At 43.8% G+C, this 27,521-nt stretch overlaps 1 protein-coding gene across 1 annotated transcript in view; it reads right to left on the bottom strand.

Moving 5' to 3' along the window:
• LOC147692601 (guanine nucleotide-binding protein G(i) subunit alpha-2) overlaps nt 1-27,521 on the bottom strand; it is a 468,721-nt gene that overhangs the window by 203,210 nt on the left and 237,990 nt on the right. The window contains exon 2 of the mRNA XM_086938805.1: nt 14,172-14,214. Coding sequence (XP_086794931.1) covers nt 14,172-14,214 — 43 coding nt within the window. The remainder of the gene's footprint in view (nt 1-14,171; nt 14,215-27,521) is intronic.

Here is a 27,521-nt window from a genome sequence, read left to right as displayed (position 1 = left end):
ATATTAATATACTCCCATTTGCACTTCTGACCATTTACATTGTTCCTGGCATGTTACTATCACTCACTCTCGGACTGACACCAGAGGTCAGAGGAAGGTCACCGGCAGCAGGCTTGCAAAGGGTCAAAACTCACTGCATTTCAAGACATTCAAGAAGACCCTACTGCTGGCAAAGTCGTTCACAGCACCTGGGACGATTTAAGAGGGGAAACCAGGTCGACCTTCAATAAATCTTCTCAAAACTGAAAGCACACAATTTTTTTAGGCCCGAGACTGAAAAGCTCTGTGGAATCCCAGGGCCAGAGTAAGAGGCCTTCTGGCTGTCAGGACTTAGTCTAAATGCCAATTATGTGCTTGGGTCCCAGCACAGAAACTGAAGAGGGTGCTACGGTCACAATTGAGGAAAAGTAGCAGAACTTCATGCAGGACTCAGTTAATAAATCAAAAAAACACAGGGATGGAGCTTTGCAAGTATTGGCTTAAGATGCATTAGACGAACTCCTAACGTGCAGCACTAGTTACATTTTAGTGAACTCTGGCAAACTCCATACAGTTGGACTCTCCTCCCATTGTGAGTATTTGTGGATCAGAGATCACAGGGTATTGTTTGCGAAGGAGCACAGGAAAATGTTGCTTCTCCAAGAACAGTGGACGCGACTGTATCAATCCGCCTTTCATGAAGCTCTTGCCTTGTCCTGCTTCCTGGCTGGGGGATGCACACAACTTAGTTCCCTGGTGGCCATCTCCAACATGTATGGAAAGAAGCCTGCAAAAATGCTTTGCTGTGTGACCTGACCTGACCTGCACAAACCTCCTGCAGGGATTTCTTGGACACTGAGCTCTATGAACGCGTTTACTCACCTGGGACTAAACCTACATAAATTTGCCAACAGCCAACAAATCTGCAAGCCTCCTTGGAGGACTCTGTGAAGCCCTCATCCGGTTAAAAAAAAACAGATATTGGAGGGGTCTGGCCACAAGAACTTCAGAATGGCAGCCTTTGTCCAAGCTCGAGGCCACAGACGTTTTCCTTCTAGGCACTCTAGAAATTGAAGTAAGTATCCGAAGGCTTAAACAGGAGATGTCCGGTACCTTTGATGGTGCACTTGGCATCTGAAATACTGAGCCCTAAGAAGTGGTATTAACGGAGATTCCCTCTACCCTTCTGCCCAAAAAGAAGCTAAGATGACAGAGTTTAGGTTCATCCTGGGTGCGATTCACTTTGGTACAGGTGACAACATCCATCCTCTACCTTCACCCCTGCCGGCACTGTGTCCTGGTTATGCTGGGAGGATGAGTCACACATCCTGAGGCTTATCCCACAGTGTTGGGGTGGGGACCTGCTCGCTGTCTATACGAAGTGAGGACAAAGGAGTCTGTATTCTACCAGTAAAGATCATCTTCAACACCCTCATGCAGTGCTTAATTTGAGCCGGTGGTTCCCCATGCTTAGTACCAGCACTTAATTGTCAACACTGGCGCTTTTGCCAGTCTGCCACATGGTGGCACTATTTGTATAATTTAGAGATTCGCACAACAGCTGTTTATTAATTCAATTTACATTAAAAATCACTAACACCATCTGACCAATCCATTCTTACTGCTTTTAGGGGCTGGAATAGTTACACTTTAAGGAATGTGATGGAAATTAGTTGTGCTGGTACTGTCCCTGGCAGGGGAAATGTGTGGTTTAACAAATTAAGCACTACCCCCATGGCACCTAACTTCATGATTAGCTTCATTACATTGACATGTAGGCTCACATTTGCTACTACTCGTGAAAGCTACTATTTGCAAGTTATGAGCCCAGGACGGACGCGGATTGTCGACAACCCCAACTTCCCTTCAGGGTATAACGCAAAGTTTTTAGTAGATGGCGTGGAAATGGATGTAGGCAAGTAGGCTCGCTTTTTTACCCTACTGGGGTCATCCCCTTAGACCGACTCAAGCAGGATTACTCTCTTCTTCCATCAGACGCGTTACGTTACTTACAGCTGAGACACTGGCTGAATACCCAGAGTTTCAAAAATGGCTCCTCCCGCCCACTTACATCCTTTGAGAAATGGCTGCTCTGTAAGGATAGTGACAAGAATCTCATTACTGAACTCTACGCCCTGCTCTCTGACGGTGGTTCCCCTTAAACCGAAGGGCCAAATATGCTGGGAAGAGGAATTGGAGCTCTCCCTCTCCCCTAAAGAATGGAATAATATTTTCTACACTACATCACACTGCACACAACATGGCCAGTACGGAGTTGACCTATATAGTAGCCGCCTACTGGCATCTCACACCTCCACGTATACATAGATGAAATCTCAGACGTGCTGGTGAGGCTGTGAGCAAACAGGATCTTCTTCTTCATCTCCTGTGGCATTGTCCCAAATTAGTTACATTCTGGAAGCAGGTCCTGAATGATATTGATCTGGCATTCGATAATGCTATACCCAGATTCCTAGCCTATACTATCCTAGCACTAGCCAACTCCCTGACCTTTCCCTTACGATCAAAGAGGGCAGGCAAATGGCTCTAGCACTAAGCGCAGTGCACCAAGTAATCCTCCTGCATAAGGGGACTGAGAAAATCTAGGAGCATGTCTCATGGTTGAACAAATTATGGTTCACCCTGGCGATGGAGTGTATGTCGCTCCCTGTAGAGGACAGAGCGTCCGCCTAACCAGACATGTGGGCCCCCTTTATCCAAATCCCTTCAGCAGAACTCAGGGAAGTGAACTGCCAGAAATATCTTTAGATATTAGACCTGCTCTCCCAAAAAGATACTGAAGCTACCGGCACCCCCCTCTTGATACGGACTACATGCACTTTGAATTGTAGAACACACCCCGGTCAAAGTGGTACAATTGGGTGAATCTGGTGCGGAGGAGTGGGGTCGGGTGGAGAATATTGTATTGATTACTCTTTCTTTTCTCTTCTCTAATGTTAAAAATGGTCCATTCATCGCTGCCGGCCTCCAGCTTGTAGGCATTTAGCTGTGTACTATCTTCCATAAGCTGATCACGCTTCCAGCTGTTGGCAAAAATCTGTGTCATTGACATAGCAGGCACCAATAAATAGATGAGTATAGATTAATTTAACCACGTTTAGAACAAGCATGACCACAACCGTATGGGGGATTCTCTATCAATTAACAAACACATGGACAGATATTACTGGTGTCTAGAGAGGGTCATTCTTTCCCCAAATCATCACTCAATATGGAGTTCACTCACTAAATAATCCACCCTACTTTCTACCATGCATTTGTCTACAGATACCCTAATTAGGACATGCAAAGCAAACACAACAAGATGATGGACAGAGCGCTGAAACTTTTCAACACTCACCCCTAGTCACAGATCTGGGTTGAATCCATCATTGTTCTTTAGCTCACTTCGCCACCCCAGTTCAGACCCAGCCATATGCAAATCAGTCTTGACATTGTGCCTCATGGAAACAGTACAGCCTGAACTGTCAAGCCAGGTCTTCCCTGGACCAGAAACAAGCATCCTGAGAAAGTTTCAGGCTAACACCCCTCATCAGCCAGGCTAGCTTGAATCCAGTGGCAAAGGTAGCAAAGGACCCACATCTGGGCATACCCTGCCAACTTAGGGCTAACAAAGCAAACACAAGGAGATGGACGGAGCTCTGAAACTTTTCAACACTTACACAAAGTCACAGATCTGAGTTGAATCTATTATCTTTCTCTAGCTCACTACTCCACCCAAGTTCAGACCCAGCCATATGCAAATCAGTCTTTACCCTGTGCCTCATGGGAACAGTCCCGAAAGCCAGGTTCCCACGAGTCACAGGGTCAAGACTGATTTGCATATAGCTGGGTCTGAACCGGGGTGGCAAAGTGAGCTAAAGGACAATGAAAAAACAAAGGATTTAGGCCAAGATCTCTGTACTGGGGTGAATGTTTTACAATTGTATTTATTTTTATTTATTTTGAGAGTTTTATATAACGCGAACAAGATCTTTGCAGATAACAGCGCTTTACAAAGGCAGGAGGAGGGTAGGGGAACAAGGGGGCATAGTAGGGAGGTAGATCATCAAGTACGTGTACATAGCAAGAATATTACGTATAGTACAGGTATGAGGTAGCAAGGCATAGTTGGAGCGTAGGCCATCAAAACGCTGTAAATAATACAGAAAATTATTATTATAAAAATAGTACGTATAGTACAGGTATGAGGTAGTAAGGCATATTTGGAGCGTAGGCCATCAAAACGCTGTAAGAAATAGAGTAAAAACTGATATGAGGGAGCAAGGATCTAAGCACTTTAGACTAATATACGTCAAAACACACGTGCATAGGAATATATAGGCAATATCATAACACAATACTGGTAATACTGTTCGCAATGTAAATCAAACTAATTGTTCAAGTGTATTTAGCCATAAGGATACTTTTGACTTCTTTCTTAAAAAGAAGGGAGGAAGAGATGAGCCTCGTTTCAGGAGGAAGTGCGTTCCAGATCCTGGGTGCCATTCCAGAGAAGGAGCGTTTGTAAGTCTTTTCCTTCCGGAATCTTCGCGGTTTCAGCAAAAGATTGTTTGTGCTCCTGGTAGTTCTGGACCCACCAGAAATTGTCAACTTATGAGTGAGGTAGCTGGGTGATTTCAGGTGTATAGCCTTGTACGTCATGCAGGCAATTTTCAGCTGTATTCTGGCGTCAAGAGGCAGCCAGTTCAAGGATTTGAAGTCAGGGGAGATATGCGAATGCTTTTTTGATCCAGTGATGAGTCTTGCAGCCGCATTTAGGACGCTCTGAGGGGTGCAGTTGTCGTTAAGGGGAGGCCGCAGAGGGCCACGCTGCCGTAGTCTATGCGAGGGATGACTAGAGCTTGTACTGCTGTTTGGAAGTCTTTTGCTGGGAGGAAGGGTTTCAGTTTCCTCAAGGTATTGATTTGGAAGTTCGCCCCCTTAGTAGCCTTGCTGATATGCTGCAGCATGTTGAGGTTGGTGTCGAGTGTTATGCCTAGGGATTTTGCTGAGTCCACGATGGTCGGTTGGACATTGAGTGCTGTTAGGTGCTTAAGCCAGGTTTGTGCGGAAGATATTTTCGTGGGAGGAGAGATTAGGAGGAACTCAGTCTTCATAGCATTGAGTTTGAGGTGGTTATCGGCCAGCCAAGATTGGGTGCTTCTGATCGTTGAATTCAGACTCAGGATGTCTTTGGGGGATTGTAACTTGAGATATATTTGAGTGTCATCGGCGTACATGTGAAAGTGTACATTGGATGCTTGTAGCAGGGTGGTGAGATGTGCAGCATTCTGTCCATCAATTGTTCTTTTTGCATTTGTCACCCCGAGGGGGGCTGGTATGTCCAGACGTGGGTCCCATGCTCTCTCTGCCACTGGAGTCTAGCTATCAGAGTCAAGACCTATTTGCATATGGCAGGGTCTGAACTGGAACGACATGGGGAGCAAAAAACGAAGGATTTAGGCCCAGATCTCTGTACTGGGTTGAATGTTTTACATTGTGCAGCATGCTGTCCATCAACTGCTCTTTTTTGCACTGGTTAGAACACGGGCATTTACAATGATCCTGGGTAGTCAATCAAAATCCTACAGTAGAATTTACTGGTCACCTAATAGATTCACTGCCGTGAATCGTGAATGAGTGAATCTACTGCCTAGGGCAAGGTGCTAGGAGCCTTGAATCCACCCCATGCTAACCATGAGTCAGGTTTACTATAGTGTAAAAGCCAACAAGTCCAGGAATATTTTTCTCCTGAAGGAAGGCCATCTCCGGAGAATGGAGATCCATCTGCACCATGCTTCCTTTCCTCCCCAACAACTCCAAGGCCATGCACATTGGTCTGGTCAAACCAACCTCAACATACTACAGCAACATCACAGGTCCTGGAATGCGTGGCTGAACTCAAGTAACCAGCGCTGAGTGAGCCTAAGGTGACAGCACATTCACCACGTACAGACCTACGTGGCCAAAAAAGAAAATGCCATTCCAGGTACCGACCATGTAATACTTGAATAAAAACCCAAAGCTGTATATATATATATCCCATGAATTACAAAAGGACAGAAAGAAAAAAAAACTGCTTCCCCAAAAAATAATTCAGAGCGGAGTCTCACATAGTTAAATCATGGGTGTTTTACGTCTGTCTTAGAAGGCCAGAAATGAGCCTCGTTTCTAGGATACCCGCATATGGTAGTTACATAAAATGAATCTAAATGAGCCCAATTTACTTTGTCTCTGGTTATTATGAGAATCTAGTATAGATCACACCAAACTGGGTTTACTTTGGAGGTGGAGTGTGCTAAAGAAAATCCAAATACCGCTGTATATCATGACAACAAAACGCTTAATTCAAAGTGCAATCCAGTCCACCCGGTTTTCGCAGTCGAGATTCTTGTAGAAAATGGAGAGTAAATTTTCACTGTGTTTTGTGCCTTTGTGGTCCCTTTGGAGAAGTGTGCTAGGAATATTTGCTGAAAACCGGTTTCAAAAGAACATATCCAAGCATAACAGCACATTTGTCAGAAAAGGATAAAATGCTAGTACAAACCAGCGCCAATTTGCGGAGTTTTAAATGGATTTGGTGTTTAAGAGTGTAACTCCTTGAGCTGTGAACAAAGGCATTTGAATAACAGAAGCTTTTTATCACAGGCTATGTAATAACCCAGATGTTGCTATGCATTAACCCCATAAACAATTTTACCACCAGCATGAATAGTCAACCATTGAGAGATGAACTATGATGTCGAGTTGTTTTTGTTTAACAGATAAAGGGGCATATGTATCTAGCCTTTTTCCCATTCGCAAACGGGACGATTCTCAGAATCAACCCGTTTGCGAACGGGCAAAAGCCTTTTGGGATATATCATCCCAAAAGGCAAGCGCAAGATAGGGAATCACAAAATTTGTGATTCCTATTTTGCAAATGCATTTAAGGAATCGCAAATTGCGATTTCTTAAATGCAATTCTTGAAGCACCCAGTTGTGCGAATTTGCATTAAGAAAAGGTAAATTACCACCAACTTCAAGTTGGTGGTAATTTGCGTTTTCCTAGAAAAATGCACTTTTTTGCATTTTTCAAAGTGCCATGTGGCGCACATACATGCCCTAAGGGCATGTATGTGCACACATGTATATTTCAGGGGTTCAACAAGGTGTCCTTTTGACACCCTTGCACCCTTGAAATTGCATTTGCAATTTGCGACTACTTAATGGGTACTCGCAAATTGCGAATGTCTTCCCATTCATTCCTATAGGCCTCTAGGCTCATAGGAATGAATGGGAAGGTATTCCTTAATTGCGAATCGCAATTAAGGAATACGTGGTAATCACAATAAATTATGCGAAACCTACATACATTTTATTTTGGGAGTCCTTAATAGCAATTTGCTAAAAGTCGATATTGAGTACTTGCAAAAGGATTTTTTGATACGTACCCTCAAATGTAAGTGGGGACCAATCACCTGTTAGCGCATGGTTGACATGCGCTTTACAACTGCTGCTAACTCAATCGTCGCTATTGTACATCTTCTGTCCCGCGTAAAATGCAGAGCAAAGGTGAGGCATCAATATTTGACATAAAACCTGAGAATGAGCGAGAATAGCCTTCCTCCTAGGCTCGCTGACGAGAATTTGATGCTAAGATGAGTAGTCATGCAACAGAGGCAACCAACAAGCCAAGCCCCCACTTTTCTCCAGAGCCTGTACTGCATTCGGGAAAGGAACAAGCAAAAATCCAGGGTAGACACTTTTTAGGAGATTAGTTCAAAAATGATTGTTTTTTTTTAATAAACAGGTCCTGTAAGAGGTTTAGTGTTTGCTTCCTCAATCGAGAGCAGAGGCACAGATCTGAAAGCAGCAGCTGCAATGTAGCTGTGAGACAGAGGCTTAGAACGTGGCATCCAGGGAATTATTTCCATTGACTTATTCAATTTTAATCAATTAACTCAACATAAACCAGTGAGGAGTCCATGCAGCAATTTCAAAGCTGCAGTACCGTGGATTGTGAGAGCGAGGCTCTAGACCGATGCATCCTGGTAATTACTTTCATTAAGTTTTGATGAACAAAGAGTAAAACAATGAGGAGGGCATATTGGCATGGCGACAATAACAAATCTTCTTATTCGCCCATTAACAGCAAACTCTTCAAGAATTTAAAACAAACTACAAAGCGTGGAGTACACTTTATTGGTCATGAACACAGATACTTTCATGTTGACATCTTTAATATCTCAGAGCAATGAGTTCCAGTTCACTGGACAACAATGTTTCAGTTAACACACTGTGGTTATTCATTTCTTGCAAATTCCTGGTTTCTTAAGAATAATTAACAAAGCGCTTGAACGCAATAGCTCCAAGTTCCCACAGGACGAGATTTTGAGTTGTTTTTTTTCCTTGGCAGCCATGATAAGATTGAGAGTTTTAATTTGCAAGCTTGATGTAATTCCAAAGCTTGATGCAATTTCCTTCTTCTCTACGACCATAGGTGGCCAATGGGCGCTCCCGGCTTTCTTATTTGCATTTCGTCGCCAAGCCTGCCCCCATCACAAAACTGAAGATTTCTTGTTCCACATTCAATAACATGCCTTATACTTTGGATCAGAAGGGTGCAATGTAAGCTTGAAGGGATCAGAAAGTTAAATTCAGTATTTAACCTTTCTCCTTCCCAATCAATGCCAATCTCCATCTCACATGGAACCAAGCATTGGAAAAGGTAAGAGGTCCCGTCTTTTAAACCTGTTGGCTTAGGCAATACTATTTGGTGGGTCAACACAAGAGCCCAGGGGAGGGATGAGGTTTCCAGGAGGACAATGGAGAGGGCAAATGGAGCGTGTGGTGGCAGGGTGGTTTGCAGGTTGTGGAAGCACATGAGGAAGAAAGCAACAGTGAGCATGGGGAAGCAAGTAGTTTTCAGGGGGGAGGCAAGTGTGAGAGAGTACCAAAGCATGAAGGTGGGGAGTGAACTCATGATGTCAGGAAGGAATTAAAGCCCTTGGTCTTGATGGAGCGAGATATTGAATAAGATTTTGTTCAAGCTCACAAAGTTAAACTTCCATAATAAGTATAATAGTACTAATGGCATGGGTTGAAATAAATAACCAACTTAGTTTTAAAAATTGCAGACACTACACGCGGGACTAATGTGCTTCTATGTTGCATTTGCAAGTACGTGGAAAAATAATAAACTAACCTTGTCTATTGTTTTTGTCAGTATTAAATGCGGCTGTTTAATTAATGGCATGTGCTATATTATTTATGTGCAATATGTTTTCTCGTGTCTTTTCTGTGGCAAAAGCTCGTGGAGAATCCTTATGGCCTGAAAGAAGAAGGTTATTATGAAGCTGCTTTTTGTGCTTTGGCTATTACTGTCTTGGGTTTGTTTAAATACTAGTTTCCTGAGAGGCCTTTTGGGCCTACAAAGATGGGGTTTTGAAACCTGTCCAGAGAAGAGCCTTGCACACACGAGAAGTGGAAAGGTTTTACCACGTTGACAGAAATTACTGTTGAATAAAAGACGTGCATATTGTGCTCATGGAGTTATGTCCAAGGACAGGAAGCGGCAGGATTGCCAATGTGAGGAAGCTGAGAATTGTAACTCGAAAGAACTCAATTTTGAAACATTCTCGAGGAAGCAAAATATTACGAACAATAGGGCTAAAGAAGAGCCCGTTCTTGGTTTGAAAGCGGTGATGACATGGATGGTCTGACACAAGTCAGCCAATGGGAACTCTGATGGCAACGAAAAAGAACTCTTTTTAGGAAGATAAACTAGTTAGAAAGGTATAAAATCTGGCCCTACAGGAAGCAGGGGGCTCTTGCTTCCAGATTCCTGAATGACATGCTGATGGACTTCTCGTGCACGTAAGGACAGCAGTCTTTATTAATTATTCCTTTAGGTGAAGAGAGTTTTAGACAGGGAAATAGAATTTAGGGAATGGAAACTTTATTTTGCTTTAATTCATGCTGATTGATTTACCTTTTTAAAATGTCAGACTAATGTGCCTTACCTTGAATGATGCTTTCAAATTGCTAATAAAATAATGATTTCTGAATAAAAAAGCTCTTTCCATGAATAAAATAAAGTTAATAAAATTAGATTTTTGAAATGACAAGCTGGTCTTGTTTATTTATGGACTAGTTATCATTATTAGATCCATTCGCCTAAGTGACTTAATTAAATGTCGTATGATTAAAACTATGGTAAGAAATAATAAATTGCAGTTGTATATATCTTTGTAAATAGTTTATGAATAGAGTGTTTAATTAGGTCACATGATTCAGTCGCTCAAAATTGTCTCTTCAGTTTATGGGCCTTAGTAGTGATTCATGATTAATGGTGAGTATTGTGAAGAAGAGTAGTGTTATTGAGACAGTTTTTCATTAGGAGCGCTGGATCAGTCTCGAGAGCAATGGGTGGGGCAAATAGTGTCGGATAAAAACGTAGAGGGCTTGTCAGTGGAGCTCGATTTAATGTGCATCAGAAGGTCCTCCACTTTATATCTGGTGGGAAAAAAAGGCGATCACTTTGAAGCAGGACAAGATAACAGGGGAGCTTGGTTACCATGCGTAAGCTGAGTCCCTGTAGGTCTTCTGGCTTACGCATCAAAGAAAGATGCAAGGTTGTTGGAAAAGGGCAATGAGGCTGGGCAACGTTTGCTATGCATTGAAGATCAAAGAATCCTTTTAGGTAACTTTACGGAGAATCAGGAGCTGCAGTGATGCACGTCATGATTGTCTGCTTTGGCGTTTAAAACTGCGCTCATACACCAATCCACACTTTTACATAAAGAGATCTTTCTCCTTGGATGTTGTCTTGCAATGACGTTCTACGGGTAAGCTTGACCCATACCTGTAAAGCAGTACCCATTCAGGAATCCAACATTTACTGTTACAAGAAAAAAACACGTTTCTCACCATCTTTTAGAGGAAACAAACACCAATGTGAAATATAAAATTAGCGCTTAGTTAGTCGTCTGGATAAAGAAAGACAATATGGTTTAAAGTCACTCGTGACACTTTTTGGTATGAATCCTACAGAAAAGTGTTGGTTACTCTTTAGTATCAGAGCTTGCTGTTACTTATTACGTTTTTTGGAAAGAAGGTATTGAAGTTATGGAATGTATTTCTGTTGAGGTCGCACTGACCATGCAAAGAGCTGAAGCATCTTTTAAGCATGTATTAAACAAGAACTGCATGAAGATGCATCACTCGAATACACCAGATGCATCCCACCCCTAGTAACGCAGTAAACCTATTCACTCTCAATTCCTACAACTGTTATGATATAATACAGGTATACCATAGATTATCTTCAAATGGATGTATTCTTCAGAGAAAGATCCTAAACATCTTCATGCCAGACACAGCTGGACCAACTGCTCACTGATGCCACATGCATGACATCATCTTAGAACCATCTAAGGCATCATAAGGATGCAACATTCTATTGAGTGAAACATGTGAGTAATGATAAAGTGATGAACCACATAACATATAAATATAACAAACTCCTGATAATAATGTGTCCTCAGAGCAGGTGCCACAAAGTCAAGTTATTGTTTTAAAGCCTTACGCGCTACAAAAGATCAAGCCGTTGACGGTTTTTGGCATTAATGAGGATTCCTTCCGATATACTGGTTCCATGACAATAGTTTGAGATCCTCATATCTGATTTTTTGGGGCCAAGCCTCTGCACTTTTTGAGCCATGGCCCAAAAACATAACTTCAAGGTAGTAATGACGGTAAGGAGAGTGAGAAGATGGGGGAAGAAATGGCAGCTGACTAATCTGGGCACACCACAAGCAGACTTGTCAACAAGCTTTGACGAAGAAGAGTGATAACTAATGTGTAACCACAACTGATTCACTTGTCAGAAAGCAAATGATGGAAAGGAAAGGAAATGTTGCTCACAGGCCAGACATGCAGGATGGGAGCGAGATTTCCTACCACCCGTCTGAAGAAGCAGTGTTTTCAATGGGCACCGCCTACTGGGTGCTGTATTCAGACAGAACACATTCAGAATCATGCCACTTACCTGAGGTAGATCTGTTACTCGGCTTGCATGTGGCAGCCCCAGACAACCACTAGCACAAAACAGAATCCAAGCACCACTTGCTCTTCCAATTGCAGGGAACCAAAGACCACTACATGCAACATCAAAGCACAAAGCAGCTAAGACTGGACTGTCGGTTTACATCAGACAAAGAACCCTCATATGTATTTCAACAGTGGTGGCCGCCAAACAAAAAGTGGTGAGGTGGTGGAGAAGGAGCGTGGGAGGGGGAAGCGCGGGGGGGGGGGTTAATGATAATTAAAAAACAAAAAGGAAGACTTACCTGAAGCTGCCGGCCACCGCCCGCGTCGCACCTCAGTGTTTTTCCTAGCCCCAGCAGACACTAGAACAGCATCACAGACTCCCCATGTAATCACCGCACTGTTCTATGAGAGCAGCGAGGGGATTGGCCTCAGCGGGCAAGGTTATCGCTCCGCTCAGGAGGGAGTCTGTGCTGTTTCTCCAACCCGGCTGTTCAATACAGAGCTGGGTTCGGGAAACTAAGTGCCCATGAGTGTTTGGTCGGCCTAAGACAGCCGGCCAAACAAACATGTACACTTAGAAGTGCACAAACTAGACCTCTCCCCCCCTTCCATGGACCTGACCTCGCCCCTCACTATGCACACCTGCTCACCCAGCAGGTGAAAAAAAAACAATGATAAAAGATAGTTTTATTTTTCACCTGCTGGCTCTGAACCAGTGGGGCAACGCTCCTGCGCCATTGCGTGGAGCCGTCCCTGTATTTCAAAGCTCCAAAGACACACAGTGTGATATTGTGTAGCCTCACCCTTTCAATGAGATTATTTATTTACATGTGAAATCGACACTAGACTACTGTGTGTACGATCAGTGTGTGAAATGGGCACATGTGAATGAGCGACGTAGAATGTTTAAACCATTGATGGTTATTACTATGTAACTCCCAGATGCAAGTGTATAAAGCAGGTACACACAAAAAGAAGGGGTGAGGGTATGGACTCACCTACCCTGAACTCCCTGTCAATACTTAATACACCAGAAGGAGTAGGGAGAATTAAAATCTGTCTCGTTGTGGCGCCTGCTGTGTGACCCAATACTGCCTTCACTCACACAATTGTGTGACCTGCTTCATCGTAGGGCTGCTTACAATACACCCCGGCGTAGCCCACGCACGGGGTGGTGCAAGACTATACAACAAAGAAAGAAACAATTATTTCCACAGTGGCTGGGAACGACGGTAGGGAAAGTGCAGTGTGATTTGGTTTAAAACTAGCTCGGAAGTGTAGCTGTGCCTAAGACTTTATTCTTGAACTATTCTGCCAGGATTAAAAACGTGAAGGATGGTGGTGATTGGGATATGCAATGTGCTCCTAACACCCCTCCTTACTGCCCGGTGGTCAACATGTTTCGGCCGTGTGTGTGCATCTCGCTTGGGGTTACGCCAGCCCTCCTTAGGACTCTACCGGTCCCAGTGAAATAATACTCTCACCCGAGGTTGAGTTAAGAGGTTGTTTAAAAACCTTTGTTCCATTTCTGAGGGATTTCCTCAAGTTTAATGGTGGAGTTACTAAAAGGAACAGGGGAGAAGGAAGATCAACAGTGAAAAGGGAGAGAAAGAGAAAAGAGGTTAGGAGTAATCTTCTCTCTCGTGTTTCTCAAGCTCAGTATATATGTCTCTTTCTACACATGAATTAATCCTATTGTATCGTTCATTGCCCCAATAAAACCTTGGGTGCACCACCCTTGATCAATTCACATTCATCAGGTACTAATAAATGGATATTCAATCTGTCACACATGCCTGTTGCCCTTCGGGTAGCATTAAAAACCAGATTTGTATACATCATGCTCCCAGCCACTGTAGAAATAATTGTTTCTTTCTGTGTTGTATTGTATGGTCTTCCCCCACCCTATTGCTCCACCGCGTGCCTGGGCTATGCCGGGGTGTATTGTAAGCAGCCCTATGATGAAGCATGTCACACAATTGTGTGAGGGCAGTATTAGGACACACAGCATGTGCCATCATGAGACAGATTTTAATTCTCCCAACTCCTTCTGGTGTATTGAGTGTATAAAACTGGCCAAAAGATCTTATCTACAGAAAACCAACAATATTTACACATAAGAGACAGCAGTAGAGAAGGAAAATGATCATGCTTACTTCATCTGTTTGACAATTGTGCTTTTCCCAGATTCTCCAGCACCTGCAAGTAGAAGAGATACAACATCAGTAAAGAACAGGCTCTTCAAATCATTTTCATGAGTAACTACAACAAACTTTGTCCAGTAGCTTACATGTGGCACTTGCACTTTCTCTGTTTGCAGTTGCATTGCTTTGTATTTGGGTGCAACTGCTCCTTGAGAATTTGAGGACAATGTCCACTTCATTTGTGTGCTGCTGTAAGAATGAAATAAACGGAGTTCTTGTGAGTGCAGATGAGCAGTCAGAAGGAAACACTCAGGCTCCGTTTGCACCTGCACCGGGGAATGGTAAACTCGGGGTCTGAGTGTGTGTATCACTGCTCTGTGAGCATGGGGTACTCGGCTACATTTGTGATGCTGCCCTGCGAGAAAGAGATACACAGATTTTCTGTGTGCAGCTGCTCTAGGAGACTGTAATGCTCCTAGACCCTGTATGAAGATACTCGAGGAGAATGAGATGTTCAATGTTTCAGTGTGCAGCTGCTCTGTGAGAATGAGATGCTCAGGTTTCCTGTGTGAAGCTTCTCTGTGGGAATAAGATACTCGGGTTACATGTGTGCAGCTGCTCTGTGAGAATGAGATGCTCAGGTTCACTGTGTGCAGCTGCTCTGTGGGAATGAGATGCTCAGGTTCACTGTGTGCAGCTGCTCTGTGGGAATGAGATGGTCAGGTGTCCTGTGTGCAGCTGCTCTAGGAGAGAGATGCTCAGGTTCCCTGTGTGCAGCTGCTCTGTGAGAATGAGATGCTCAGGTTCACTGTGTGCAGCTGCTCTGTGGGATTGAGATGCTCAGGTTCACTGTCTGCAGCTGCTTTGTGGGAATGAGATGCTCAGGTTCACTGTGTGCAGCTGCTTTGTGGTAAAGAGATGCACAGGTTCCCTGTGTGCAGCTGCTCTGTGGGAATGAGATGCACAGGTTCTCTGTGTGCAGCTGCTCTGTGGGAATGAGATGCTCAGGTTCACTGTGTGCAGCTGCTCTGTGGGAATGAGATGCGCAGGTTCTCTGTGTGCAGCTGCTCCGTGAGAATGAGATGCTCAGGTTCTCTGTGTGCAGCTGCTTTGTGGTAAAGAGATGCTCAGGTTTTCTGGGTGCAGATGCTCCCCAACATGAGATGCTTGGGTCCTGTGTCTGTTCTTCGTTGGCAAGAATGAGAAACAGATTGAGACTCCCGGTGAGCGGCTGCTTTGGTAAAGTATAACTCCCTGCTTCTTGGGCACAGCCTTTCTGCAAGAATGCGATGCTCAACTTCTATGTGTATACAATTTTAAGAATGAGACACTGGGTTCTCTGTGTGCAGCTGCTGGATGACAATACTATACCCTGATTGCCTGTGTATGTTACTGCAGTGTGAGAATGAAATGCTCGGCCTCCCCATGTACAGGTGACCTGTAAGAATAATATTCTTGGGGGTCTAGAATGTGCAGCTACTCCAAGGAAATGACCACCTCATGTAAGAGAAGGACTTCAGTTTCCATACTACAGCACTATGTTGCTCGCTCTCGTCCAGGAAAAAACACAGCTCCTAAATTCCATATGGTGCCAATGTGCCCATCGCGGAGAGTGAGGTAAGACAGAAAATTATGTAAAGAGCTCTATAAATCACGGACTTGAATTGGACAACAGTTAGTGATTTGCCCCCACAAAAGGACAATCTAAGACAAACACCTCACATTTTTGGCACTCCAAATATATGCTGCACCACAACAAACATCCCACGAAATAACCACATTTATCCTAACTTAATACATTTCCTCTGTCATTCACTTTGGAATTCTTGAAGTTATTCTGTTTCCTGGAATTGGGGAGGGAAATGGCATGATAGGATGAGGTAAAGGGATTTATTTTTACTGTGCATAGAATTGGAAAAGGCTCTAATGCTGGGTCCTCTAATCATCATACAAAATAAGAATTCCAATTCATATCCATCAGTAAACATACTTTTTTATAGGAGAAGGAAGGTATGTGAAAGGAAGGTGAGCAGAAGTGATGATAGAGGACCATAAGATCTTCATAGTACTATAGGAGGGTTCTAGGGTTCGACTATTAATCTGTTATGTATTTTCCTAGTTTTTGGAGAGCCTGGGTATCACAAGGTATCCCCTGACAGTGACATGTGTCAAGGATATGTATGCACAGTCTACACAAATCCATTTGGGATACTCCAAGCCACCAAGCACTTCAAGACCTATCAATCGACGGATGATGCATAGCTCTACTAGAAGGTACTGTGGTAGTTACACAGACCACCTGAATTCGAGCTTGAATGTTAACTACATGAAGTTGAAACCCCTGAAAAAGAAGTTCACACTGACTTCCAAAAGCAGCGCATAAACTTATGGAAATGAACTCCGATGTCATTGTTGCCCTAATTTTGAAGATGCAGGCAGTATGGCGTCAGCTCTACCCGCTCCACAGGGTCAACCTGTACCTCCCAAAACATGACTTTAGAAAGTCTCTTCAAGCATTGGTCCTAAACTATACTGTGGCAACACTTGTGTCCTCCAAACCGCAGGAAGTATCAAGGGACTGAGTAATAAGCATGACTTGATGACCTCAACGTTTAGGGATTGGCTTCTGCACCCACTGTCCATCGGCATCACTTTAGGATTTGCTGTATTATCCTGAAAACAACAAGCTCTACCATGCCTCACTGTAAGACAGACTAGTGCAAGGGACAAATGCAACATACACAGCAATGATACAGCCAGTTGCAAAATTAAGAAGTGCAAGAAGAAGACGAGAAGGCAAGTCTTCTGCTACACACTCAGAACAGAAACTCTCACTAATACAGACATTACACTCCATTTTATCTCCAGTTCTGCCTACCTAGTACTATGATGCCCTTGCGCCTGTGTTTCCTCCACATAGTACCATGCTCTGCTGCATTACAACAGGTTCACGCTAAGGCACGGATTACGAGGTCGGTCGGAGATGCCTCCAACCAACATCATCCTCGATTTTCAGACCGACATACCTCTAGTAGGCGGTCCAGATCGCAATATTACAATTGGACTGCACAAGGTGCAGTCGCATACTCTCATTTCTCTATGGGAGCTCGTGCTGTGGCCGTAAACCAGACGTAGCACAAGCTCCCATAAAGAAACGGGAGATTCTGTTAATCCCTGCACATTGTGGCAGGCACCTCAAGGTGCCTGCCACACGGTGCAGAGATTAGCAGGGGGGCACCATAGGTGCCACCTGGTTCCCCAACCGGAGGCCGTGGAGGAATGAGGGTCTTAGAAAGGGCCCCCCCAAAGTCACTTTCTGACTCCTATTCCATGTTGGAAAGCCCAACATGGAAAGCCTGTCAGAAACAGATATCGGAATCCCGATGGCGGAAACACCTTCCCCGGGGATTACGGTGCGGCCTCAAACTGAACGAGTGGCTCCTTGAGCCCGTCGGAATCCAGCCGGAATGACCAGCCAGTTTCACTTTCGACCACCGGCATTGTAATGCGGAAGTCAAAAGTGAAACCTACGATGTGGGGCCGGAGGCTCTCCGACTCACATTGTAATCAGGCCCTTAGTGTCCATTAGGTATATACACATAGAAAGATGCAATGTAGAGAAAGGAAAAATGGCTTGGAGGTGGAGAAAATGAATGTTTGGGGACATAGGTCAATGGGGAAATCTAGACTATATGCTAACTGACTAGAGTACTAAGCCTTCATTCACTTCTGACCTGCCTGAGTTTCTCCAATTGTGACCCACCCAAGCATGAGGCAGTGTACCAGTGCATCTTATCCCATGAGCTAAACATGTGTAACACCGCTTGAGGCATGCACGAGGCCTTGTGACTACGTGCTGCACTCCATAATAATTTTAATATTTCCAGATTTGTAAAGGACGACTTATCACCCCTAAGGGTTACCCAGGCGCAGGGGGCCATTGGGGAGATCAAGTGAGCTACAGCCTAGAGTCACATGATGTTGAGCTCTGCCAGTGCTGGGAATCGAATCGCGAGCCCCACGCACTGGAGTCAGCCGCTCTGGCCGCTGCGCCACACCTCTCCCTCTCCATGACTTAACCATGCTTAAGATGTACGCACCCATCACCGCAATCTGAGGCAAAACTGCCTATGAAGGAGTGTAGCCAAGCACATCACCCTGACTTCTGCATGCCTGGAGCAATGCAGCAATTCATCTTGCTCTATCACCCAAAATAAGGCAGCATGTTTGACAGCTTAATAGAGTGAAGCAACACCCTCCTTCGCTCACTCATTATTTGGGTGTTGTGTATCAAGCTTGCAAGTCACATTTCCGGGACTCGTGAGTACTTTCATACACCAGCAAGGTGAGGAAAGAGTAGAAGCCAAGAATTAGTGCAGAGGAGAAGGGACCAAAAATAGGTTTCAAAAAGGCATGGCGAGCACCATCTGTAGAGTCACTGGGGTGCAAAGAGAGGAATTTAATGCATCTTACTCCAAAGTCACTTTCACCACTTGTGTGACCAAACCCTGCATGAGGCATGGTACCCCCTGCCCACCAAATAATAAATAAATCCAGCATGAGATAAAAAGTACCACTCGCTGCAGTCATATAGAGCTGCGTGAGACAATGTTACCCTGCAACTCGCTCGATGAGTTAAAACGGAGTTAGTCAATGCAACGCCGTGCGGCACCCAATCACTTGACTCTGCCCACAGAGGTTTGGCACTGCTCCTGCTGAAGTAAGGCTTGGCACGGCATACAAGGATATGCCCCAGCAGGCAGCGCAGCCATGAACTTTAAGCAATATTCAGGATTCCAAGCCACAGGTAGCAAGCACCACTGCTAAACACAACGATAACAACTAGGAGTCGCCTCGCTTCACTGGCGTACAGTGACAGAAAATCAAAAGATGCGATGTACAACAGAAGGCGTAGAGTTTGTATTGCCATTACTCTACGCCTGTTCGGCTGTCATGCGTTGAAGCTGCAGGCAACTCACACCACAAGCCCTACTTTCCCAGATCATTAACAAGTGTATGGGGGCAGATTGCATGCATACTACCATCACTGCACCCCGTTGAGTTACAATTAGACAAGAGGAGGACATTGATGTACCCTAAGAAATATCACTCGCAGCACCTGCGAGTGATATTTCAGGAACGACGCCTTGTGGTTATGTTTGTGCTTCTGCTAGTATCCCTCGCCGTTACCAATGCCAGTGATGTCATGATCCTATTACTCATGGGTGGTCACAAATAACGAGATTGCCATGCCAACCGTGTTGGGCTCAGAGCTCCTTCCAATTGCTCGCAGCTTCTAATGAATGTTTTTTTGGCAGCTCGCCCTCTACTCTCCCAGCCTTCTGTCCCTACATCGCAATCGCAGACGCATTCTTCAATCCTCAGGGGGATCTCGCCGATGAGCTGGCACCCACCACAACTCAACAATGGCCTCAGCGGGCTCCAAGTGTTACACTGTTGAGCTGGGAGCCTCCCTTGCGCCTTACCTGCTGTTCTGCACACCTACGACTTCTTCGTATGAAGACGGTATCCAACACTACACAGACCATCGCACAGCATGAACACAACTCGGAAGGTGCGTTCAAGTGGACGCCCCTTTGCAGCTATAGCACCACATTTGCCAATGTGGTGTTGTCATGTTAGACTCAACACTACACAAACTGACAACCTTGTTCCAAGTGAGTAACACATTTCAGTAATCAAGCTGTCTCTTGTCCCTGATTTTACAGATAAAGAGGCCTTTTTATGATATAAGCACTCTGAATGCTGGGATAACATTCCAATATGATGGCAGCCTTGCATGCCGACCACCTTTAAAGATACCTTAAAGCTGGATTCGGTAGAAGGGGGTGAACCTGTCAGATGTGTGGAAGAGTCTAATGAGAAGGTAGGGAAGCCCATGGGGTGATACTGGTTTCAATCAGGGAAATATTTTGTCAAAGTGTTTACAATCTAAAGATATGATTAAGTGACTCCCGTACAAGATGGAGTAATGGTGAGTGACATTTATAAAGGTGAGAGTTTGTGGTAAGAAGGTGACCATGATGGCATGTTTGCCCCGAGAGGGATAGTCAAGACTCCAGCATGATGGCTGATGGCTGCAGTCATGAAGAAACGAGGCTTCAGAGATGAGAGTATGAGAAAAAGGATTCTAGAAAGCTGTGATGTTCAGATACAACCCCACTGAGTATGGTAATAAACATTGCAGAGACATGGGTGGCACAAAAAACAGGTTGGCCAACATAAAGTTAGTCATTCCAGAGCGGTAAGGAAAGAGTCATGCGAACCCCTGAAGGTCCATAGGGGGCAATGCCTCACGACTTGACTGCATCATAACTGAGAAATTGGACCCAAAGGAAGATGAAACAGGTCAATGCCTCCACAGAGGACTGGAAAGACCTACATGAAGGCCTAACCCCTTGAAGCCTATCAATGTATGCACTGCACCCGTCATAGATGTCACCACAGTGCCGGCATCATGCTCAAATACAGGCCATCAAAAGATTATAGGGTATGCTGTATATTAGTAACGGCCAGAGCAGCCCACATCGGAGCTGCAGGAACCAGGTGCAAGTCTTGGCGTTGGCTCAACATCCTGTGATCCTGGGCAAATCACTTAATCTCCCCGTGCCTACAATTCAGTGCCTTCATACCCTCACGGGTGATATGCAGTGCTTTACAAATCCTGGATTTATTTATAAGTCAAGGGCACCGCAGAGTGTTTGATTATGGGACATCAAAGGATTCCATCTTATTAAATGTATCTGGCAACGGCACCAGCATAGTGCCTGCATCGTGTTCAATTACAGACCATCAGAGGGTTTCAGTGTATGCAACAGACTTAATGATAAAGCTGATGATGACTACAATAAGGCATCAATCCCATTCTTGTGTGGTCACATCCACCTGTGGTGCTATTCCTGCATGCAAACATCCCCTGCAGTCTACAATGGACCGTAAGTGGTCTCGGTCACAGCTCCACACGTGACCAGCACAAGGGTGTATCGCTTTGGACGTTGATAGCACAGCCTGTCTGGGAAGCAAATATTCGAGCTTCTGAACCCTTTTCATCCTGCTCTAGCATTAGAATATGCAATCTGTGCCAAAGAACTTGCTGACTTCAAAGTCGCGAGGCCTTGAAAGCCTCATCAAGCGATATCCCCCGCGAGACCATGTCGCAGAGGGGCTCTGATGCGGCAGGTACCTCTGGTTACTAGAGTGACATTTACCATGCACAGCCGACAACAGCCTCAAAACCTCAACACCCGCTGCTACCTCGCTCTCAGAGAATACTCTAATGAAGTTCCCGGCAAATGGTCTCAATTTATAATGGCCTACTTCATTTTAATGATTTGGACTTTAAGCAAATGTTTAAAGGGGAAAGTAATACTCTTAAGGGCGGTAGGGAGTAGGTTGTGTTAACTGAAGCTCTGCTGAGCACGGCTGGAGCCTGCAGGATCCAAGAAACCAAGGATAGCTCTGCTGTGCTGCTCCAAAAATGGAGGAAATCATTGCAACCAAGGAGATGTTGCCTGTGGTAGACATCAATGAATGCAAAATCTACGCAGCCAAGGAAAGGTAGGCTCTGTTGGCTGAGAGCGTGCAAAATTAAAGCGAGCAATGTTTTGATGTTTTAGGTGAGAGCATGCACACTATATGCAGCAAAAGGTAGCTCTGCTATGTTACGTGAAATCGTGCAATATCTGAGCACCTGATCAACCAGAGAAATTTCTTGGCTAAGGAAAATAGCTCTGCTGTAAAAAATACTCAGTCCTCATTCTCTATGATGCGGATGAACTACAGCTCTGCTGTCTTAAGGATCAATCTGTTCAAGTAAATTAAGAGACCGCTACACAGGCTGAAGTTTCCATGTGAGATCACCAGGTTTTCTACTAAATCCACCCCCACATTGAATCAGAAATGTTGGCTTTTCCAACAAATAACGTTTGAGAAGTGGAGACACCAAACGTGGGTCAGGATCGCGTGACCACCAATCTTTGCACGCTTTTTTGACACATCTGAGGTTTAATCTGTCAACCAAACATGACTACTTGATTCAATTTCCTTTTAGGTACATGCTTTTCCAAGTAGGGACACATTCAGCAGTAATTTAAAACAACGATGGACTGGGATGCGGCCCAGAGGCTTGGATTAAATCAAGCAAAACATCCACCACTTTTTTGTATACTTTAGTGTGTCACCCTAAGCAGAACGGTGTGCCCAGCCGTGGGTCCTGTGCACACTGTGTCACTGGAACCAAGCTATACCAGGCTGATGAGCCCTAAGTAGGGTGAAACTGGTCTGAGGTTGCTTGTGGTCCGGTTTAGGGAAGACTTGGCATGGAAGTACGAAATGGGACAGGGTCAAGTCTGATTTACATATGGCTGGTTCCAAAATAAGGTAGTATGGTGTGCAAAATAATGATGGACTGAGTTGCGGCCCGAGTAATTACCAGTGGCTGACATTCAGTAGGACAGCACGAGGATGAGCTGGCAGGTCTGCATGCAATCTGCAGGCCACATGCTTGAATCCCAGGACAGTAACCCCACAGTCAGGACAATAAAGCACTGCTGAGTGTGGAAATAACACAATGTCTGGCACGTACGGGGTTTGGTTAGGTGCACTAAGACGATTTATCACTAACACTGGAATTACACGCAGCTGATGAAAAACAAACCTGACTGAAGTAAAAATACCAAAAAGCAGCTAACGAAAAGCCTATTCAAAACGAGACGTTATTTTTAATTAATACAAACATTAGGGTGGGTGGTTTCTGTAGTGAAGCAGGGAGTTGCTGCATCGAGAACTAGAGCATAGTGACAGTTAAAATAAGCACTAGCAAAGTCAACACGTCTTGCCATGGCAAGCTTGGGATTTAAAAATTTTTTTTTTTTGTGCAAATCTATGCCAGGGGTATTGAAAGTTTAAACCTAATAAAAAGGAAAAGTGCTGCAATTTCTGGGAGACCTTGTTTAAAAAAAAGTAGTAGCAAAATAAATGACCCAACGTAAAAATAGAGCAAAATAGAGCGCAAAAAAAATAAAACACATGAAATAAGGGCAGAAATAAAAGATTGGCCCACTAGCCCTGGCACTGAAGTGGACTACCTCTTAAGCAGATGGGCACAAGAATGTGCCGTCACTCACAGTAAAAAGAGCTAATGGATGAAGCAAGCTCACCCACTGATTGGCCCATGATGTTGTGGCCACAGGCAAAATGGGAGTGGGAAAGAAGAGGCTGGTGAGACAACCTTGGTCAGTCCTAAAGGGGAAGGAGATAGATGGGTTGGAAAGTGAAAAATATAAGTGCAAAAGTATGCTTAATATTTTTTGAAAAATTAAATAAAGCAATGGCATATTGCATTCCCCGTGCTGATCCCTTACAGGGGAATCAGAGAAAGGCTGCTTGTTTGCATCAAATCAGAGTTTACTTGCAGAGGAATGCAGTCCACAATATTGAGTCAAGGTGGGTATTCCATTTTTAGATTAAATAAAATCTAAAATCAAGGAAAAAAAATCAACTCAGTTGATTGATAAACGAAAGCCTTAATAGCTAAGAGACAAAACAGGACCAAGGAGCTGAACTGAAGACCTGAACAGTGAAATACAGCATTGCACCAGAAGGCGGCAGACTAGCTGAAAAAGGCCAGAGCAGGGTTTAAAAAGCAAAGAGGCATGTGCACCAAAACTGAGGGTGCCCATCAGGTGTAAGAGGCCCCAATGTGAATCACTACCACAGGCATCCACCCCTACTTGGTTTAGTTAAACCAGGTTTACCGCTCACGCAGGAGTACAAGACAAACGTGTATGGACTTACAGAAGTGCAGGTACTCACCATCTCGGCATACCGGCTTGCCACTGATAAGTGCCTGTAAGTCCAATTAAAAGTAATGCACCTGTGCTGGGCAGTGCAGGTACTCTCGCTGAATAATTAAAAAAGTACTTGGTACCTGGCAGTACTTGTCATTTTAAGGCACTGGTGGTGACCAGACTGGATTTTACATGCGGAAGAGAGAGGGAGGTAGGCCTTTCTCTCCTTAGGGTACAAGTCTGTGCTCCTATAAGTGCAAATCACTGATAGAAGCCATTCAGTCACTCATAGTTCTGCAGGGAAAAGGTTACCATGGTGGATGCAAGGAGAAGCACGATGGAATGGATGCTTTTTGACTAGTTAGTCTGACTTTGGTGGGCGGGGGCACATCTGAAGCGGTTCCTAAGCCACCATATGAAAAACTTTGCAATAGGAAAGTTTTGACGGTGGATTTAGTATTGCAAAAATGTTCAAGTGTTAAAGGAGGAGCTTGAACCTTTGATAACTGCAGCAAGCGTAAAAACGAATTGATGTCCTGCTTGCTATAACTGTTATTTCAATAACTGGACTGCTGATTCGTTTAGCATTTGTAAGTTTTAATGCATGGTTACATGTGCCATTATACAAGCAAGAGTCTCATTTTCAATGACAAATATTGAAAGAAAATAAAAAGGGGAATGCCACGCTGGGACAATGTTAGTGTGAATATAACTTGATTAACGTGATTTTGGAGAACGGACAGCACTAGTTCAGAGAACAAGAAAGTAAGATGTGCATGCTTTATAGTTCTGGGGGGCGGGGAGGGGGTCAAAATTCAGCCATTAGAAAGTAGATATACTCTTGGCTCTTGCAGTCGTAAGTCGTGTTGGGAATGAGTCGACTGGAAACCACTGGTATCTCAGGGTGTATCTAACCAGTTCTGGGTGGAATTGCAATTACACTGACAAGATTTCTAAAAATGTTGCACGGCTGGTTTTAGAGTAACTTTTTTACCTGAGAGTTGTTCTGCACGATTAAAAAACAAAAAAAAAAAAAAAAAACATAAAGAGAATGTCTTGTGCAATACCAGCGGGAGACTAGTTTGCAAAGAAATTGTGCTGCAGACAAAAAAAATTCTAAGTGAACCAATCCCCTGCAAGTATCTTGCAGGGTTTTTTTCTGACGGCAAAGTGGACCTGTAGGTTCAAAAAATTGATCTGAGCTGCCAGCAAATCACAGTTAACTAAAAAAAAAAAAAAAAAAATGTAAATTTTAATGGAATTTCAAAAAAATATTTTTTTTAAAAATGTGTCTAATATTTGTTGAATTGGCTATAGAGGCATGAGGAATGGTGCTCTGTGCACCATGGTAAGAGCTCGGAAAGAGGCTCTAATTGGGATTCAGGTTTATTCTTATAGTTTCACCCTCAAAAATTTCTGTAGCATTTCCCTGGATCGAAAAGAAGCTTCACTGCTCTGTGTCTTTTTGACACTGGAGCAGAATTGATCACAAAAGTGTTATTTTGATTCGGTCACAGTGGCGATCACAGAATTGTGCCATGAATGCAAAAGACACCCTTTGGTTCGAAGCTGGTAATGTCAGGAGCCTGAGAGAGCATTAATAGGGGCTTCTTGGGAAAACGAGATTTTTCAGCTTTAGTGTAAAAAACAATGATAGGACCAGGTATCGTGTTAAGGAGAACTAGAACACCACAGCCATGTGAGGTCACCCGTGGCCCAGGGTCACGAGGTGAGACTTCCTCTTTAAGTTGCCACAAGTGACAATCAAGTACCCACTTCTTGAAAACAAATGTCACGGTGGATGGATCTTCTGACAAAGTTTCCACAAATGAAACTGTTGAAAACTAAGACTAAAATACAGCATAACCATCAAAATGTAATCCTCTCAAACATGAAGTTAAGCCCACTTCTTTTAAACTTTGTGCATGGATCAAGGAAACCGGGAAGCCGTCCTTGTTAACAAATCACACAACTGTTCATATGACAAGGGAATATGTGACGGACTGGGAGAGAGGAAAGAAGGGAAGTAATAAAACTAATTTAAAGATGGAGGGGAAGGTACTTAAGCAGTCAACAAATAGCAATATATGTAGTTCAAAAAGGAAGCATTAATATTTCGTACAACTAAAAAGGGAGACTTACTAGCATACTGAGATATGGGAGAAGTTGACGTTTACTAGAAGGACTGTTGAAGGATGATGGTAAGGTAGCCAGGTTAATGGCAGCTCAGAGTTGAAATGCCAACTGTCGGGAAAGCTCAGATTGGTATGATAAACTGGGATTTGTAATGCAGATCAACGCTCACAGAAGAACATACAGATTCAAAGAGAGTAAGTGAAGGCAGCACCTCAACTAATGAGTTTTTGGTATTTTTAGATTTTGTGGCTTATCTACTATTATCTACTATTGACAAACCCCATCAACCTTAGCTTCACTTAACAATTGGGTGGCAATGCAATCAACATCAATCTACTCTACTCCACGCCACTGTACGTGATTCCACTCTATGCCACTCAACTATACACCACTCTGCCATTCCATTCCACACCACTCTCTTTTATGCCACTAACGTTTAAGCATGCTGAACAGCAGCCACGCTGGTGTACAGCATGGCTAAAACACATTGGTAATGCCAATACCTCTTGCCTAGGCAAGACCTATTGGCTTAGCCAATGCGTGTTCAATTTCTGATTGACAGGCTTGCAAACCTTAGATGGCCGCCCAAGATAACTGCACATTTTTCCCCCAGTATGGCCTACTATTTTGGCTTTTCTGAAAAACAAAAAAACACGCTGAAGTGGTTTTGACCAAACAAGAAACGCATTGTATGTTGGAGCAAGCCACTTCACCTCAATCAAGTTGGTAAAAAGCCATATAGCGGTTTTCACTGTAGCTGAAAAAGTACACTTTTGTGATGTTCCCGACAACTTAGGACACCTTTAACAGTTCTTCCCAAATCCCTCCACAACCAGAGTATTAAAGAAGCAGCAAATCTTAGATTCCCTTCATGCGGTTTCAGAAAATACTTGCAAAGTTATTAAAGATTCATAAACACTATTCCAATGACGAGTGCGATGTAACAAACAACAGAGTCACTTTTGATGATTCTGTAAAACAAACATATATAGGTGTAAGGCGTGGTAGATACCACATCTCAAATAACAACTTGAGTATTTGTCCTATGCACAGTAATCCTTGAGAAGTCTCTTGGCACTATTGATAGCTACGGATGTTTATCATTACCCAAATCAATGGGAATGAGTCATTTTACAGATCTCAGAAGGATGAAGGGCTGGGTGGACCTAACAGAATCCAGCAGTATGAATAAGATATTTGCTTTTTTTGGTTAAGAGACTTACCAGATATAGATAAGGGTAATATGTGGCACAGTATTACAAAAAGGTCAGCAACAGCATCACCTATGTAGATCAAACACTGAAGCTCTTACGCATGTGACCAAGCAACATTTTCATATTAGTCCTTAATTTGCTTTTTATATTATTAATCGATCTGCTTTTGAAATATTTTCTTGCGAGGATATTTTAGAAGAGCT

Source organism: Lissotriton vulgaris, chromosome 9, assembly GCF_964263255.1.
Source record: "Lissotriton vulgaris chromosome 9, aLisVul1.2, whole genome shotgun sequence".
NCBI lineage: Eukaryota > Metazoa > Chordata > Amphibia > Caudata > Salamandridae > Lissotriton > Lissotriton vulgaris.
Note: the sequence above shows the minus strand (reverse complement) of the source record. Positions and strands in the feature narration are given on the sequence as shown.